Source organism: Drosophila eugracilis, unplaced genomic scaffold (assembly GCF_018153835.1).
Source record: "Drosophila eugracilis isolate 14026-0451.02 unplaced genomic scaffold, ASM1815383v1 contig_513, whole genome shotgun sequence".
In the NCBI taxonomy this organism is placed as follows: Eukaryota; Metazoa; Arthropoda; class Insecta; order Diptera; family Drosophilidae; genus Drosophila; species Drosophila eugracilis.
Window position 1 is genome coordinate 227769 of NW_024573387.1, and position 17454 is coordinate 245222.

The following is a 17454-nucleotide window of genomic DNA, read 5'->3' on the forward strand; positions in this document are numbered from 1 at the left end:
AGCACTAGTAAACAGAGGTGCATGTGCAAAAATTGCCGGCAATTCTTGAGCAGCGACGTCGGCCGCGGCGTCGACGCACGACCTCCACGGCACCTCCCCCTCCCACACACTCACCCATCAACCCCACCCACCCGTGAAAAATATAAACAGTAGTAGGTTGTATTGGTGAGCGATTTGGAAACAGCTTGGCCAAAAGGCAAATTAAATGCCGCCACATGGCAATACTTATTATGAAGAGACGAATTTTAAACTAAAGTAAGTTAAATGGTCATTTAAGTTTAAAGCAGGTAATAGATATAGATATATAGATTATTTTTTGTATATTTTACATAAAGGGAAATGTTTGACCTTCTCCGGTTTAAGTTAATTTGAAATTGTTTCTAAATAGTAGAGTTAAGGAGGTGTTGGCAGAAGCAGCTTTTCTACGCAACTTAACATAACATTATTACCAAGGCCAGGAATTATAATTATTATTATCACAAAGTAGACTTAAGTTTACAAAACCTAAATCTATTGCGGGAGCCGGGGCGTCTGACGCCTTCGGCTGATATGTTTTTCGGATATAAATATATATTTACTTGGTATATAATGGGATGGTAATAAAAATACTTATAAAAAGGTTGATGAGAAAAAAGCATGTATATAACCATAATGTGTAAGATTAGCATTAAACATTAACAGATGACTTAATTACAATTACATAAATAATTACAATAACATAAGTAACATCTTAACTGAACAGTGGTTTCTGCTTTCCATTAAGCTCATTTCTTTGGAAAATATTCGTAGGTTTTTCTACAACTTTTGAAACTAAAATAGTTTTACTCAAAATGGGAAATAAGTTACAATCATCACCTTGAAATCCATTAATTCTGAATTTTAAAATGTGAAAAGTATTTTAAAAAGCTATAATATGTAGAAAATAAGATAATTTTATATATTCCTTACGCTTTTTAATGGCAAAGCCTTATGGCATGTTATGAGTAGGTTATAAAAACTTTAATGTTAATTTATTTATATTACGAATTAAGCTTAGCAGACAATGTTGAACCTTATAGTAGATTACAAAGCTCTGGCTGCTTTGACCTTTCGCAATGATTAGTCGTTAAGGCTCCTTACATCAAAATCGGTGTCTTCAACATTTTTTATTTATAGAAACTTGTTAGGTGTATTTATATTCTCGATTAGCCAAAATGATAAAATATAAGTTTAGGAAAACTAAAATGTTTTAAATGTTTTATCATTTTTAAGTGAATAACGAATAAGAGAAAAGGTAAAATATATATTTGAATGATTATTATTATCTTCAGTATCAACTACAGAATATCGTATTTTTCAACAGCTCTTTGCTAAGAATAATGTTTGAACATTTTCCTTGGCAGTTTCCCCAAACAAAGGTTTACCATTAAGCTGGAAAATGTATAGTTTATGTCAGATTTGGGCTTTGATAATATCACACCAGCCAAAGACCTGATAAAGGAGGTGTAAACGGCAGCCCGACATTCCAGAATGCCCTTCCCCAGGCCGAAAAGATAGATCACAGTTCATTAGCGAATAGCTCATTGGATTTTATCGGGTCAAGAATGAGATAGGTCTTTGATCAGGGCGTTTCCGAGATTATGCTTAACGATTCGCGGATGATTAACACCTTGGATATCCCGTTGCAAGCAGGGAGGATTATGAAAGCGGCATTACACACTGTTAGTACATATACGGCTGATCCGTCAGGTCACACCTGAGTTCGATAGAGGCGGCGGGTTCAAAGGGATGCCGCCGCCGCTGCTGGCAAACAAATAAACAAATTAGGAACTCATTCGATGGCCGGAATTATGATGAGAACCAATCAGCAGTGGCATCGCTCCTCCGTTTGAAGTTCCTTTGACCTGGTCCACGGAAGCAGCCGCCTTTAATCTCCGACCGGGCTAATGGCTCGCTGAATGGGCCCAGCTGAAAGACACTTCCGCGGCGGTCTTTTTGTGCCTCATTGTGGGTGGCAACCACTGCTGCTCGGAACCACAATCCCAGCCACTTCACCACGACCACAAATGCTTTGGCGCCTCCAAGTATTACTTATATTTATATCAGCTAATTTTTAATATTTTATTGACTCCGAAAAACCTGGAAAACGCTTTGAACTCTCCTCGTATCCCTCCTCGTGCTCTAGAGCTGGGAAATTTATGAATGTGGAGCCCCGACTACCCAATACCTGGCTCATAAATTGCCCGAAATTATGCGTAAATAAAGCAAAACCGGGTGCTCGCGGCCCACGGACCGTTTGATGTTGTCCGGTTCTAGTGGCTCTCGGATTATTCGGTCGGGTGTGCGGCGGGGTCATAGGGTAGCCTAAATCATATCTGCTGTTTCCTCAGGAATCGAATTCGAATTTATATAAATAAAACACGCAAAGGATTTATCCATCAGCTGATTTCTGGTTTGATCTAAATTTAGGTACTCCTTCAGGGGGTATTCTTAGAGGAGGCATTTCCTAAAAAGTTGCTTAAATTTATTGTTTCTTAAAACCAAAATGATAAATATTAACTAAAATTTGTACTAGCAGAAACAATGATCTTTCCTTCAGGTATAACACCATCTTATCTAACCCAATTTCATTTTCCCTGATTTAATGGTTTTAATGTTTAATGTTCTACGATACTCAGACCTAATGCCGAAGAAGATGCTGAAACAGTCAATACTTCCTAGCTTGAACTCTTCTCTTTGATTCATCCAAAAACAAGATAAAAGTTAACACATTTGTTGGAAATTACTATACCCTTATGCATAACTTTCCTTCTCAATTCTCTTTACGGGATGTATCACCTTATCCAGGCAAGATCACTCTTTTTAAAGTTTTGCCACAGTTAAAATGCTTTCTTCTTTTCGACGCCAAATTATTTGATAAGGCTAAGTAACCCTCCTATGAACAGTCAGTTTCAAGTAGTCAGTATAAAGTTTCCTTAGCCCCATAAAAACAAATTCGAATAAAGATATTCCCACGAAATGCACGAAATACATTGTTATAAGAAAGAGTTCGAGGTGCATTGGGTTTCCCAGCACCCAGAAGACGACCCTCTGCCAGGATATAGTGGAGGACCCATCTGCGATGGACTGGCCAGAAGGGCTCTTAACGAAGTAGTGGAATGTGATTCTACTCCCCAGAGCGCCTTAAAGGATTCAAAAGCCACTTCCCCTGAGGAATCTCTGAGCAAGGACAGCCAAGAGCCCAGGAACACTTTCTGGATTTCCGTGAGCGACTATGACTTGGACCGGGCGAACGTTGTCTATCGGTTCTTCCACGATATCGGCCACATAGAAGCAAAAAGCTTCACCAGCACCAACCGCATGTATCTGAAGTACTTCAGCTTGGTAGACTCCCAAATAGCGTTGAGTTACAATGGCCAGAGGATCGGATACGGCGGCGACATTCGCGTCAAGGTCAAGGCAGAGAATCCGGTGACCGAGAATGCCCTCATAGAGGCCTTGGAGCACAGATCGGAGAGTAATGGCAATCCCACTGACAGTGAGACCACAAGTACCATGACTGTTACCATCGACGTAGAGGGTGTCAGGGACGGGAATGGGGTCACTCCCCACCATCTGGAGATCGGGCAATCTGAGGAAGAGCAACCCGCAATTATACACCAAAAGGTCAGCCTGCTGCAATGGTTCAAGGAGAAGCTGTCTTACTTGTTCTATTTCTATTAAATTGTTCGTTTTTTTGGGTTTATTTATATTTTGTGTGTTAATCAATAAGCCAGTTCATCACCATTGTATTTTCCAGATTTGTTTTTAGATTTTATAGCTATTAAATAATGCAGAGAAGCAGGCATCACAAAGTATTCTTAAAGGAGATATAATCCCATAAAATAAAATGCTCTTTAAAATCTGGAACAAGGTGTATAATCATTTTGCAAGCCTTTTCCCACGAACCAAGCTTACAATTTATGTTTTAAGCGGATACTAGGGATACTATATAGTAAGCTAAAGTAACATGTTCCACGGTTACCCGTTCTACATTGATATCATAAATAAAATACTCTTCCTTAACCTGACAATTATCAAAAGAAGGCAAGAAAGAGATTATATTTGAGTCTTATCTTTTGGGGTGTACAAAAAATGATAAATAGAAAAAAGCATCAACCGAAAAGAAGCAGCAGAAATCAAGACAGTCAAACAAATAAATAGCAAATCTCCAAAATATAATTAAAAGCTATTTTTCATATTTGTTAGAAAGCTTTTAGAGGGATGTTTTTCAAGTTTTTCCATAAAAATTTAAGAAAGTTGATTGATTTAATGATTTAAAATTTAAAATTTTATATTTTTCATATATTTCTATGCTACTTAAAGTTAATGTGGAAAGTTAAGTAACTTTATTCAAGAGCTGGCTAGTATATTTATCAAAGTTTTAAAGGGATATTCTAATCTAAAATAATAATACTAAAAATACTATTATATAGCAAAGATAAACCGACCAACTTATTAATTTGCAATTACCCGCATAACGGATATGTGGCTGTAGGACTTAATCCCGTTGTGAAACTTTGCTTGGCATACCTTCGCTAATTATTTGAATACTTTTGTGGGTCTAATCAATGGCCCACAATCGAGGGAAACAACAATGTTCGGCGCTGATAAAATGAAAATCGCTTTGTTCGAAAATGCATTTCTGGCGTGGACCGCGAACTCGGGCCCTGGGTGCCATTATAGAATTTTTAATTACAATAAATCAATTTAAATAAAATGTAATTTTTCAATTTTATCAAATTGTCATTATGCGTAATTAATTCCTATGCACAAATGCATTTTAGTGCAGCAGCGCACAGCACGCCCAGAGTGGCGCCAACGCCACCTACTGCCGAGGGGCGGAACTATCGCCCCTTCCCGATGGCCACCCTCCGATTTTCAACCGATTTTCTGGGCGAGATGCGGCGAGGTGGCGATGTGGCGATGTGGCGGTGTTTGGGCATTTGTTTTGTCAAAAATAATGCTGCTTAATTATTATATTTGTAATTTATTTGCCCCGCAGTTATCGGATCCAAATGCTAAAAAGTATGCGCGGTGCTTTAATGCCACATTAATCCCACACAGCAACAACAGCAACAACAACAACAAGCCATACAGCGACGCCACAACAAACGCACTCAAAATGGGAATGACAGTAACAAACAACAAAAGCAATTCAAATGCAGCGCATAGAATGCATAATTAATTTTTATTTTGATGACAACGTCAACGCACCATCACCATCCGAACCGCCCAGCCACGCCTCCCAAAACACACTCCACGGCGTGCTCTTTGGCATGTCCAGTGCAATTATATCGGATTGGATTTATATGTGCATTTGTATGTACAAATAGGCCTATATAGTCATTGAAAGCACCAGGCCTGCCACGGCCCTCGACACGAGAATGAGCGACAATTTCGATCGAAAGGGAATTGGGAGAGTCCACTGTGGGATCGCTGAGCTGAGGTGTTTTGGTCATCGATATGTCATATATTATGTAAAAAGAAATCATTATTATATTCTAATAGATAGTCCAGTGCAAGGTTGTATAGTAATAATACTGCTAGAAAAATGATAAGTACTAAAATGAGTTTTTGAGTGATTGTTTTTCTGAAAGAGCTTATCATATATTGGCTAGTTACTAGTTGGTCAGTCTTAGTTTTTATCGTTTTTTCCCTGTCAGGCACACACTTATACACATTTTTAAAATGATTTAAAAGATTATTTAGGTATGTCATGATCAACTTTTATTTGTATCTCAAGAGCTAACGATAAAAATGATATTGTACGAGTATTTTTGATTTTGAACAGATCTTTCTTTTTCAAAAGGGTGATAAATACGGGTAGACTCACTTCATGCCCTGATTTTAGCTTTTTACTGGATAATCCAACAGTTTGTAAAAAGGCCGCCATGTTGACGCTTCTAACTGCATTTGCCCACACTGGCAGACTGGCAGACTGTTAGGCTGGTAGACTGGCTGGAAAAGCCAGCAAACTGCGTTTACCCACACTTGACCGCAGGAGGAGGCGGCGACCTGCGACCAGCAACCAGCAACCAGCAACCAGCGACCAGCACATGTCAGGTTAAACACAAATTAACCTCATTTGACAAAACAAAGCGAACGGCGCTAAAATGGATAATTTGTTAAATAAATTGCTCGATTTTTATGCCAGCCATTCAAATATTTGGTCGCTGGTATTTGTAAACCGGCTATTTGCCAGCGATGATAAATAAAAATGGGGAATAAACTCTTTGTTATGCTTTCCATAATCTCTTTTGTTTTGTTAGGCCGTCGATAGATACAAATCCGTTTTGTTTGTTTGTTTTTTTGGAAAATGTTGTTTAGTTTTTATGCCTTCTGCTGGCCATTTTTTACACCCCTCGGCTGTCGCCAATTACGGAAACTGGGCGGGACACCTTTCCCCCTCGGATTCACAGTCCGTGGCCAGGGAAATGTGAATGCAAATCCCCTAAAATTATTGCGTTCATTAAATTTTAAACAAAGGTGATTAGATTTTATAATTTAAACGGACAAACGCACACGTTTACAGGGCTAAGCCGGCCGAAAAAGTCCGGCGGTACAGTCGCGCTCATTATTTATTTAGAACAATTGCAAAAACTATTCGGGAATGGCATTTAGTTATTTCCTTATTTATTAGTGGCTTTATTTCATTTTCCCCCTTCTTACTGCTGCCCTGTCGCTATCGAAATGTGGGATCAGCATTGCCAGCAAATTTGAGTGTATTTATTCTTTATTTTATTTATTCATTCCGTTCATCCTCTGTTTCCTAATCATTTCTGGTCGTTTTAATTAATTTCCCCCACTGAGATCAGGTTCGGAAATAAATTTCAGAAGCAATTGTAATTTCGGCCAGCTTTGTTCGATATTATTAATTCAGCGCCAGCATGGTTTTGATTATGCAACACTTAATTGGAAATACTGCTAAAAGCACAACTGCTATGCCGATTATGCAATGACAACCCTTCCGTATCTGGCAGTATGCCATTCCATTCCCTTCAACTTCAAGTTGGGATACGGAACTGGGGAACTCTGATCACCAGCAGACATGGCCAAGATGTTCTTGCGAATGAAGGGGCTGCTGCTCCTCACTGGCGTGTTCTTCATGCTCTACTTCGGACTCCAGCCCTTGACGGAGTGGTTTGAAAGAAAGGCCGTTGTTGCGCCACCCCAGGAAGTGGTCCTGGTCAACACCTCCGAGTGCCACATAACCACACCGCTAAGACCAGCGCCAGTCAAGTATGCGCTCGAGCCCATCTTCAAGTTGCAGTGCAGCATGAAGCAGTTGATGGACCCCAAAACCCAAGGGGAGAGTAACATTCTGGTGGCCAGAAAGGTAGCAGAGGAACTGCAGTGCCAGTACTGGGTGAAGTCCTTCAAGGATTCTCTATCCAAGTACCTAAAGCGGGGACATTTCCACCTAAAACCCGAGGGGGGAAAAGAAATCAAAGTCGGATCTGGTCAGCAGATAGTTCGCATCAAGTGCTGGAACAAGGTGAACCAAACACGATACCATGATGTGCAGTACTTCCTGCCACCTCCTAATCCGGATTCCAAGACAGTGAAGACTCCTAAGAAGCTATCTGTCATAGTGCTGGGCATTGACTCCGTTTCCCACATGCACTTTGAGAGGTGCTTTCCCTTGGTGAAGTCCCTTCTAGAAAATATCCCTCACACCAAGTTCTCCGGCTTCAGCCGCCTGGGCGTTGATGCCTTTGGAAACTTAATGCCTTTCCTCAGGGATGCCGAACTATCCCAATTCAATGAGGAGGCTTGGCTATGGCAGATCTTCAAGAGAGGAGGCTACAGCACAGCATACGGCGAGGACAATGCCGAGGGAATCTTCACTCGTAACCCGGAACTGCAACCGGATTTTGATTTCGATTTAAGTCCCGTAATGATGGAGATGAATAATCATACACGATATAGCATAGACCTCAGGGAGATGATCCACTGCTCGGCACGATGGAAGTTCCATGACGTCCTTGACGACTTCATCGACCGACTTGTTCCCCACATGCAGAAAGGGCCCTTCTTCTCCCTTTTCTGGCAGTCGCAGGGTGTCCAGGAGTACTATGAATATGGCTACCTCATGGACCTGTCCTATATGCTGCTCCTGAAGAAACTGCTAGACGCCGATATCCTCAACAATACCCTGCTCTTGCTGATGTCCGACCACGGCCTGCGTGCTGGAAGCTACCGGATGAGCTTCCAGGGCATGAAGGAGGAGTCCCAGCCCCTGCTGTTGGCCTTTTACCCAGAGTGGCTGAAGGAGAAGTACCCCCTGGCCATGGAGAACTTCGAGAGGAACAATCATAGCCTGGTCACACCGTACGACCTGCACAACACTCTGCTGGATGTGATAAATCTGGATCTTCTCCAGGACGCCAGCATCCAGTTCCGCATGGAGAGTCTGCAGTCTTACTCAGCGAAGAACATGCCCAGGGGGATCAGCCTCTTCCTCCCCATTCCGGACCACAGGACCTGCGATCTGGCCCATATTCCTTCGCTCTTCTGCTTCTGCCGGGACCTCACCGAGGTTCCCACGGACGACGGCCTGGTAGTTCGAAGCAGCCGCTTTTTGGTGGAGTCCATCAACAAGATGATCAAGCCACTGGGACAGTGCCGCCAGCTGAAGCTCAAGACGATTCTTCTATCCCACTTCATGGACTTTGGCGAGGAGTCCTTCGTCTACGAGTTGAGGCTGCGGGTGCTGACAACTCCCGGAGACGGAGTATTCGAGGCCACTGTTCGTCTGTCGGACGTTCTACTGTTGACCAGCCCGATCAGCCGGGTCAACCACTTCCTGGGGCAGTCCCACTGCGTCAGCGATCCGCACCTCAAGATATTCTGTTTGTGTATTTAAGAGGTTTTCCGTGATTTGATAAGGCTATACTTGATTACAGAAAACAGCTTTCTTTGAGAAGATTCATGATATCAATCAATCAATATCAATCAACTTATTCTAGTTTTCCCTATAAAAAACAAAATAAATTTTTTAAAGCATTAACGTATTTGATTTTTTATTTAAAGGGGTTAATTAATATAACTGTTAAAGTTTTGGCTTTAAATATTCTCTTCTGTCCATACCTATTGCTTTTCCAAACATTTCTCAAACAGGAATGCTAATTAAGGACTCACTAGGTCAGTGACTTCACTTTAGTTAGTATTTACAAGTAGGTAACCTGAGACAGTCTATATTGTTGAAAACACGCACGGGACTGCTTAGCTAGGCTTTGACTCTTTTCGGCTGCCCGATCTTTGTTAGTTTTCGGCTACCAGCCGACTCAACCGCAGCCCCGATGACACCCAAGAAGCCGCTGTTAAGAAGCCGCTTCCCCGTCACTTAGCCCCCCAACGGAAGCAGAAGGAAGATCAACCCACACCTCACAAGCCTGTCCACTAATCATCCAGCCATTTCATTCCAAATACATTTTACTCCTTTCTAAGGCATTTTTATAAATTTGACGAACTGATAAACGCGAAATGTTTTATGGCCCGGATCGTTGTTTGTGGTTAATATTTTTCCATATAAATTTATTGCAAGGAGGTGCGTCCAGTCAAGCTTTTCTGACATTTCATTGGCCTTTTGTGATTATTTTTCAAAACAATATCTGATTGCTTTTTGTTTTGATTTTTATTGGAACTAAAATAGAGACTATAAATTTGGCAATCACAGAATTCAGGAACTTCCCCAGGAAAACGCTTGCAATTCTTAAAGCGGTGTCAATTTGCACTTATTGCGGATGAAATGCAACCACAAATGGCTTTAACTAATGTTCATTGAAAAATGAGAATGGAAATCCTTTTGATTAATCAAATAATAAGCTCAAAGACAACGAGCCCTAGCCCTTGGGCCCACATCGGATAATTTGCGTCAAAATGTCCGTTGGCTTGAAGAGCCAGTGGCTCCGCAAAGTCCGACGCAATGAGCGACGTGGAATTGAATTAAAATTAAAATTTATATAAATGCCACAAGGTAATAATGCGGAATTTATTTGCTGAGCAGGACAAGGGGATCCGGGATCCGGGAATCGGGATCCGGGATCCGGGATCCGATACAGGAGTTATAAATTTAAAAAATAATTAAAAACCATTTGGATGGCAAGTCGCTTTCAATTACTGCAAAATGTCCTAAAATGAACGCATTTCCCGCTGATTGTTGGCGATTGTTGTCAGGCCTCAGGTTGCGACAGGTCCGAAACCTCCTCCGTTGACAGCGGCGCAATGAGTAAATTGAAATGTCCCGTCCACTGGACGTGATCGCCCCCTCATCTCTCCTCCCCCACCCCGTGACAATTTCAAAAAGTGCGTGACTGTTTCAGCTGCTTTATAAATATACATATCATCTGGTATATGTCGGGGCACAAAAAATGTTGAGCCATAAACGGTTGCAGTGGCAGTGGCAGTTGCAGTTGCAGTTGCAGTTGACAATTGACAACTGCATTTTTGAAGCTTTCATTTGGTGGAATTTTCTTTCCATTCAACGCGATTAATTTCAAAGGACTGCATCATTTTAAGCAACTTTTACTACGAAGATTGCCATCTATAAAGGACACATCTTCTTTTGGTTTCCTTGCCTGATATAGTTAAAATGTGAACTAACCTATTAAGAACTTACCAACAATAAAGTTAAAAATTTTTACATTTAAAAGGTTGAACGAGAATGTTCCGATGAATCTCTTAGGTTTCTGAAATGGATCGTAGAGGTGTCAAAATGCTTTATTTTACTATTTTGGCTTAATACATACTAACAACGTATTTGTAATCAACAACAATGGTTAAAACTGACAATTTTCTAAACAAATATAAATATTAATCACAGCTCAGAGGTATCAACATTACTTCTATGAAGTTAACTACTTAATTTTAGAAATATATTTGGGGTTTTATTTAATTATGCTTAAAAAATTGTTCAAATTGAATCCAATCCGATCGTCGTCACGTCGTTTTCGCTCCGTTTCAGCTTCAGCTTGCGTCTTAACTTCGTCAGATCCTCTCGAGTGCTCTCTCTCTCTCTCTCGTTTCTCGTGTCCTCCTTCCTTCTCTCGTCGGTTTTTACTGTTTTCGCTGAACTTCTCGTCTTTGTCTTAATCTTCTTCGCTTTGTCTTACTTCTTTCTGCCGATTGTCACTCGTCGTTAGCTTGCATTGATATTTCGTCGTTCGTCGTTGTCTAGGGATTTTGTAAGTGTTGGTAAGCTTTATTATATTAACCCCTCCCACATACATGTGCCTGCAGATTAAATAAAATCTTGTTTAAAATAATATTTTTCTTACTTAAACATTTAATACAACTTACATGATGATTAAAAAGTCTAAGTGATCTTCATTGGCTCTCCAAAATCAGAAGTAAATTCTTATACAAAGTCAAGCTGCCTTATGACATTTTCGCGGAATACTTTAGCAATTCGATTTCTTTATACAATCAGTGGCATTAATCCAATTCTCTAAGATTCCAAGCTGAATTTCCAATTCAAAACACGCTTATCAGACACTCGGTATCGATTAGATTTCCAGCCGGGCGACATCATTCACTCCGCCTGGGAGCATAAATCTCAAATTGGTCAAACAGGTAATCACTCAAATCGCTCTGATTTGGTTCGAATTGGTAACGGTCGTAAATAAGCCAGTGGGGTGTGGACGTGGTGTGGCAGGCCACTGGGAAGGCACAGCTCATAAATTAATTCAATCAATGTCAAAATGAAATTGATATTTTCACATCCACAGACCGAAGGTGATCTTATCGCTAATTAATGTGAGCGTCCGAGCTGGAAGAGTGGGTGCTCGTAATGGTAATGGGGTTTGTAATCGATAGCTAGCAGGGGATGGCACACATATTAAAGGTTATAAATTTACATGAACTAGTTTTTATTCTCATCGGCCACATGATGAAAAAGCAAACGCGATTATGAGTTATGAGTTATTATATGCCATTATTAATTTACGGTTAAGAGCTGTGGACGGAAAAGGGGTAAGGTTAATATCATTATTATACGTTGTAATATTTATATTTAGGATTCCAAATGTTAGTACAGTAATGATGGTTTATGGCACCCTTAACCCACTTTCTTCACAAACTTATGCATTACCCACATACCCTAATAAGCACACCTCAGCACACACATTTCCTGAGATAGCCCAGCCTCCAACTGCGATGAATTCACAGCCGACGAAGTCAATCAATCGCCCATCTGTCAAAGGACAAATGATTTTTAAAATCACTACTCCCAAGCCCTGCGATCCGAAAAGCCAAGCCACTTGCAAGAGCCACAGCCGGAGTGGAGAAAAAATATTCATAGAACACGGAAAGCGGAAACAGACACTTTAAACGCTGGCGATATTGTCAATCAAAATTCAATCGGAGCCATGAATCATGCCAAACAGAGGAGACGGTTATGGAGTGGTTATGCTGATGGCTCGAGAGCAGCTCTGAGTCACTCGATTGACGGCTAGATGGATGGCTGAATGCACTGGCACAGGGAAAAAATAACATCTCGATGGGAGAGAGATGGAATGGAATCAGTCAACGGGAGGATGCGTGTTGAAGGACGGCAGAGCTGGATATGTGACAAGTGGAGGAGACGAAGCATTTAGCATTGGCATCCTGCGGCAGGAGGAACCCAAGTGGAATGCCACTCCGCACTGCTCGCTCCTCGGAGTCCTCCTTGCCGTCATCAGTCACTGTCAGCGTGATAGTTTTGACATTTTTATGAGCAAATGATAAGTCTCACTCTGATGGCTGGCTGTCTGCACGATGGCCAATGTTTGACACTTGCCAGCCACAAAATATTTGCAAGCACCCATCCGCAGGGCCATAAGAAATCCGCTTCGTGGGCGCGCTGAGTATTTATGGCCCCGGCTCCCACTTATCGCCGCGATGTGTACATTTTTAAATTTAACACTGACAGAGCTAACACACATCGCACATCGTGTGGTCCTCCTATCGTCGTCAATTCGGGAACGGCAATCAATCAAAGCGATTTCATAGCCACCTCACGTCACACTCGCCCACAGTCGTTAAGGTTTGCTGGATCGTTCACGTGTTTAATGACTGACTTTGACATCGGATCCGTGAAGGCGGAGGCGAGAGTGGCCGGAGGAGTCTTAAGTAGGCATTCTGTCAGGCTTACACTGGACCTTAGTTATTGATAACTGATTAGATGATTCCTTATTTTAGCTCATGGTTTTTGGCTTATCAATCTTTTACTGTGTTCTCTTTTGGATACAACAACCTCTTGTATCAATGTATTGAAATTTAAATCAGAAGTCCTCAAACCACCCTCGATCGGCACATTCCTGAGCTAGCTCGTTTACCAATTGTTAGCCTAATCGAAAGCAATTTTCATTTATCTACCTTAGACCGCAGTGGCGAGGCCTGGCTCTCGGTCATAAATTTCCCAAAATTGATTTCCTGATATCATCTATATAAATAAAATAGCGGTAAAAAAGAGCAAAGCCCATAATAATTCGGGCAGCACAGCGCGACAGATTCTGACCATTAATAATTGTGTGCAATTGTCAAAAATTCGTGCGTTTTGCTTAATGTGAATTGTTTCGCAGTGGCGAAAATTCATTTCTGCCTGCTAATATTGACTTCCGTTTCCGCCGCGCGAGTCCAAAGTATGCTTCCGCCACCTCGCTCACCTCTCCCGCCCATTTTTATGTTTGGCGCCATTCGAAACTTTTTTCATAAGCCCCTCCTGCCCCCGCCGATCAGAGGAGGAAGCCTGGGAAATTTGTTATCGTCGCAATTACAACAAAATCAATTTTCCATGAAATGCCACAGCAGACAAAAGGCAGCGGCAGAAAAAAGGAAATTTACAAATCAGACAAATAAATTCACAAATAAATACCCATACGCAGAGCACTTGACATTTATTAATTAAAAATGTGAGCAAATTTATATTAATTTTATTCAAATTGTCAACGGCAACAAAAGGAAGCTAATTTCAATTTATTTCATTTGTCCCGTTCAGGTTTGTCAGCTGCATGTGCATGTGGCATAGATAAAAATTGGCACCCTAAGCCCATACACATCGGACATATCGGATACATATAGGCGAGCCATTATCATTTTATTTTCTAAATGGTTTTGTTGTTGTACATAAAAGGGTATTTGTACCGAGTCGCTTGGCCAAAAGACTTCTGTTCCCTCTTCTTTCCAATTACGCCGAAGAATTTTCTGAAAATCCTCAAAGCATAGTAGAGGAAAATGCCCAGTTCTAGGAAAACCATCAGTTTGAGTACGAGGCCACCCAGGTTTAGCAGTGGGTTGAATATGTTTTCGACTTTATGACTGCAGCCCAGGGTGATGAGTCCTGGACTATAGCAGTGGCCGGGAACCCTCAGCATGTAGTCCATATAGGACCGCGGTCCTTCCAGCCCACAGCATCTCATCTGAGAGAGAGAGAGAGTCCGTTATGAAGGAGAAAGCGCATTGAGAGGAGATCTTACCTTCTTTTCCAGGGCTGTCCAATGAGTCTCGTTGTCGTTGATGAAGTCAAGCCACTTTTTCGCTATGCCATCCATCAAGGCCTCATACCTCTTGCCCAGAGACTCGATTCGTTTTGAGAACGCGGAGTAAGGTCCAGTGGCAAGTGTATATCAGAAGGGGTAAGTACTGAATGAAATATCTTTGCGATGTTCTTTGCTAACTACTTACCCCTAAGATAATCCAATCATTAGTCAGGTAAGCTAGGAAAATGCTCACCGCAAACAGGAAAACCATAACGGAAACGGCACTTGTGATAGCTATATAGTAACTGACTACATCAGCAGTGAACTGATAGCCCCCAAACATCAAGGAGTAAGTTGTTATTACTCTCAGTAGTATGGCTAGAACCAGCTGGAAGCATAGAGAAGTTGCTGGAAGGTAAAAGAATGCCCATCAAAGACTTACCCCTAGAAGAACCACAACGCCCTTCTTGAATAGATTTCCAAACATTTTGATCAAGATGTCCGAATTAGTTTAAACAGAAAGGATCTTCCAAGCCTTCTAAAAGTTAGTCAGAAAGTAGTAATGATGTCCTGCGAAGGACCGTAAAGCTGGTAATGATTTCGGTTAAGCGCTTATTTGCATAGAAAATAAATACAAATTTATTTGCTTAAATTATGTATACATGGCATGTTTTTTCTATTTGCGTTGCCATTTCCTTTTTTCTGGGCGAAAACTCATTGTTGATTTATGGGATTTGCTATTTTTGACAGTTGTTGTTGGCAAACGGAATGCGTGGGCGTGGGAAAGGGGTATCTGTTTGCATAGGCGGGATTTTATAATCGGCTTTCTATATTAATTTTAATTTTATTTTCGGCATTTTATTATAATTACTCTTGATATATGTAAATGGTCATCGTTAGCAGAATTATCGTCCTGTTATATTTGCTCCATTGTCCTGCACTTGATGTCCTCGCGGATGTCCCTCAACTCGTTAGGAATTTACTATGCATTTTTTGCGGTGCGTTTGTTGTCCGCCATCGGGCCAGGCGAAAAAATATCTCTGTGGTTTTAAATGTTTTTAATTGTCGTTGTTAGTCGTGTTCTGCTGTTGTTTCATAATCGTATGCTCTTTGTTGTTAGCCAGCCCAAAAGGGGGCCTAAACGGGCACAGAAATGCAAGCGAAAAAAGATTGTAATATTTTGGCAAAATATTTATAATATTTTAATGCTAATTTCAGCAAATCCAAATGCATTTTGGGATTCCTGTTCGGCCCATGGCTGAGTACTTTTGTGTATTTTCGGCTTTTTTGTATCTGTTTGTGATATTTTAATTTTACTGTCACATTCGATCATAAATTAAGCGATTAACAAATAAAACGCGGCGTGGCTATTGGTTAACTAAATTTTGTGCCGCTCTAATTCGGTTTATCTGCCGCGTTTCGGGGTTCCACTGAGCTCTGCTAAAAGGACTTTCTAAGCCCCTGGGGCATGACTAGTTATGCTGTGGAATCCAAACTAAACTGCCTTAAATAGAGCCCAAATAATTAGGTGGCGTTATTAGTGCAGGCTTATCGAGCAGTCGGAGTTCCTGCCTAAATTTCAGCTAAACAAATTTTCTTTTCCTATTCCTTCATTCAATCAAGTTTGCCCTTTAACTTAACACTTTTATAAGACACATCGCTAGTCGCCATGTTTGATACTACCAAGTACTTTCCCCGTTCGATTGAGTCGGAGCACCCCTCCCAGCTGGAGTCCGATGACTCCACGTTCTTGGATAACCCGGTTACCTACGACATGGTTCACGATCTGCAGGGGAATCCTCTGGACTTGAAAGACGCAGAAGTAGCATCGGTGTCCGAAGCGAACGCCCAGGAATCTGAAACCACCGAAACCGTTGAGTCTGCAGAAGCCACTTTGGCACCATCTCCCCAGTTGATGATCATTTTCGGGGAAGGCGACATCAACAGTGCCCTCCACTTTCTTCTGGAGTCCGTCCATAACCCCTTTGCCCCCAATGCGGTGGCCATGGTTCTGGTAGAGGAGAGAGTTCGCGAAGAGGTCGTCAAGAAAATCCTTCCGCAGCTTCATCCCTTGGCCGAGTTCGTGGCCGAACATCCCAATTTTCAGGCAGCTATGGAGAAACTGGAGTCATCCAATCTGGAAGTAATCAAAGCTGAAACTTCCGAGGTGGCACCACCACTGGCTTCTCCGATCTTCGTCTGCGAGTGCACCCACGATGAGCTGGGGCGTTACCCCACTGGGGTTGTGACTTTCCACACTTTCCGCTGCAACATAGAGGCCATCGACATTTGCCACCGGGAAACCCTGCCCTTCGCATCCGTGTCCATCTGGAACGAGTCCCTTCACGGCTGCTACGAGCTCGCAGTGGCCCTCGATTCACCCCATTTCTTTATGAATTGCACAAACATCGACCTCACGCCTATTGCCAAGGATCTTGAAGGGGAGAACAACACTGTGGTGATCGAAAAGGGCTTTCACTTCGAAACCCTGCGCATCTACAACAAATTCAAGTCCATTGTTTTCCCATTGGGGAACTAATCTTGCCCAAGGCCGAAGACGCCAAGCAGGAGCAGGCGCCCATCTCCTTTCTGGAAGCTTGAGATCGGAGTGTCATTTCGATTTCCTTAATACTCGCTGCCAAATATGTCTGCCAAATACAAATTCCAAGTTATTTTCGGCGCTTTTATGGTAATTGACATTGACGATGCGATCGAATATGACGGCAGCTGTCAGCGGCAATAACAATATTTCTTTTGTCTCGGATATCGATTTTTTGGGTCGCCTTAATGAGCGCCGATTATGTAAATTCAGGTTGCGAAACAAGTTGGCTGAGCCATGACTAAGGGGTCAGTCAGTAAGTTTTATACGGAATTTAAGTGCACTTGCAAAAGCCTTAAGTCCGCTGTTATTGCTGATCCTTTGATGGACTTGGCTTATGGCTTACTGTAGTTTATTTTGCCTGGCTAGAGCCGA

At 41.8% G+C, this 17454-nt stretch overlaps 4 protein-coding genes across 4 annotated transcripts; 3 read left to right on the forward strand and 1 right to left on the reverse strand.

Moving 5' to 3' along the window:
• The first annotated feature begins 2927 nt into the window (after window positions 1-2927).
• Window positions 2928-3728, forward strand: LOC108114792. Its single transcript, XM_017225903.2, has one exon. It carries the CDS (start codon window positions 2998-3000, stop codon window positions 3700-3702), a length of 705 nt encoding a protein of 234 aa, XP_017081392.2. The 5' UTR covers window positions 2928-2997; the 3' UTR covers window positions 3703-3728.
• A 3341-nt stretch (window positions 3729-7069) lies between these two features.
• Window positions 7070-9031, forward strand: LOC108114784. Its single transcript, XM_017225896.2, has one exon. It carries the CDS (start codon window positions 7070-7072, stop codon window positions 8885-8887), a length of 1818 nt encoding a protein of 605 aa, XP_017081385.2. The 3' UTR covers window positions 8888-9031.
• Window positions 9032-13918: 4887 nt separating this feature from the next.
• On the reverse strand, window positions 13919-14972 carry LOC108114803. The gene is made up of 4 exons (XM_041819278.1): window positions 14923-14972; window positions 14686-14868; window positions 14478-14579; window positions 13919-14420 (listed from the first exon to the last, which is right to left on the reverse strand). The coding sequence occupies exons 1-4, from the start codon at window positions 14965-14967 to the stop codon at window positions 14106-14108; spliced, it is 645 nt and encodes a 214-aa protein (XP_041675212.1). The 5' UTR covers window positions 14968-14972; the 3' UTR covers window positions 13919-14105.
• Window positions 14973-16105: 1133 nt separating this feature from the next.
• Window positions 16106-17152, forward strand: LOC108114786. Its single transcript, XM_017225898.2, has one exon. It carries the CDS (start codon window positions 16150-16152, stop codon window positions 17017-17019), a length of 870 nt encoding a protein of 289 aa, XP_017081387.2. The 5' UTR covers window positions 16106-16149; the 3' UTR covers window positions 17020-17152.
• Window positions 17153-17454: the final 302 nt, after the last annotated feature.

Bases quoted from the DNA above. Each gene is read 5' to 3' on its own strand.
- LOC108114784 (XM_017225896.2), top strand. From the start codon at position 7,070: ATGGCCAAGATGTTCTTGCGAATGAAGGGGCTGCTGCTCCTCACTGGC.
- LOC108114786 (XM_017225898.2), top strand. From the start codon at position 16,150: ATGTTTGATACTACCAAGTACTTTCCCCGTTCGATTGAGTCGGAGCAC.
- LOC108114792 (XM_017225903.2), top strand. From the start codon at position 2,998: ATGCACGAAATACATTGTTATAAGAAAGAGTTCGAGGTGCATTGGGTT.
- LOC108114803 (XM_041819278.1), bottom strand. From the start codon at position 14,967: ATGTTTGGAAATCTATTCAAGAAGGGCGTTGTGGTTCTTCTAGGG. The intron at 14,869-14,922 runs GTAAGTCTTTGA...CTATGCTTCCAG, and splicing joins GCGTTGTGGTTCTTCTAGGG to CTGGTTCTAGCCATACTACT. The intron at 14,421-14,477 runs GTAAGATCTCCT...TCTCTCTCTCAG, and splicing joins GGACAGCCCTGGAAAAGAAG to ATGAGATGCTGTGGGCTGGA.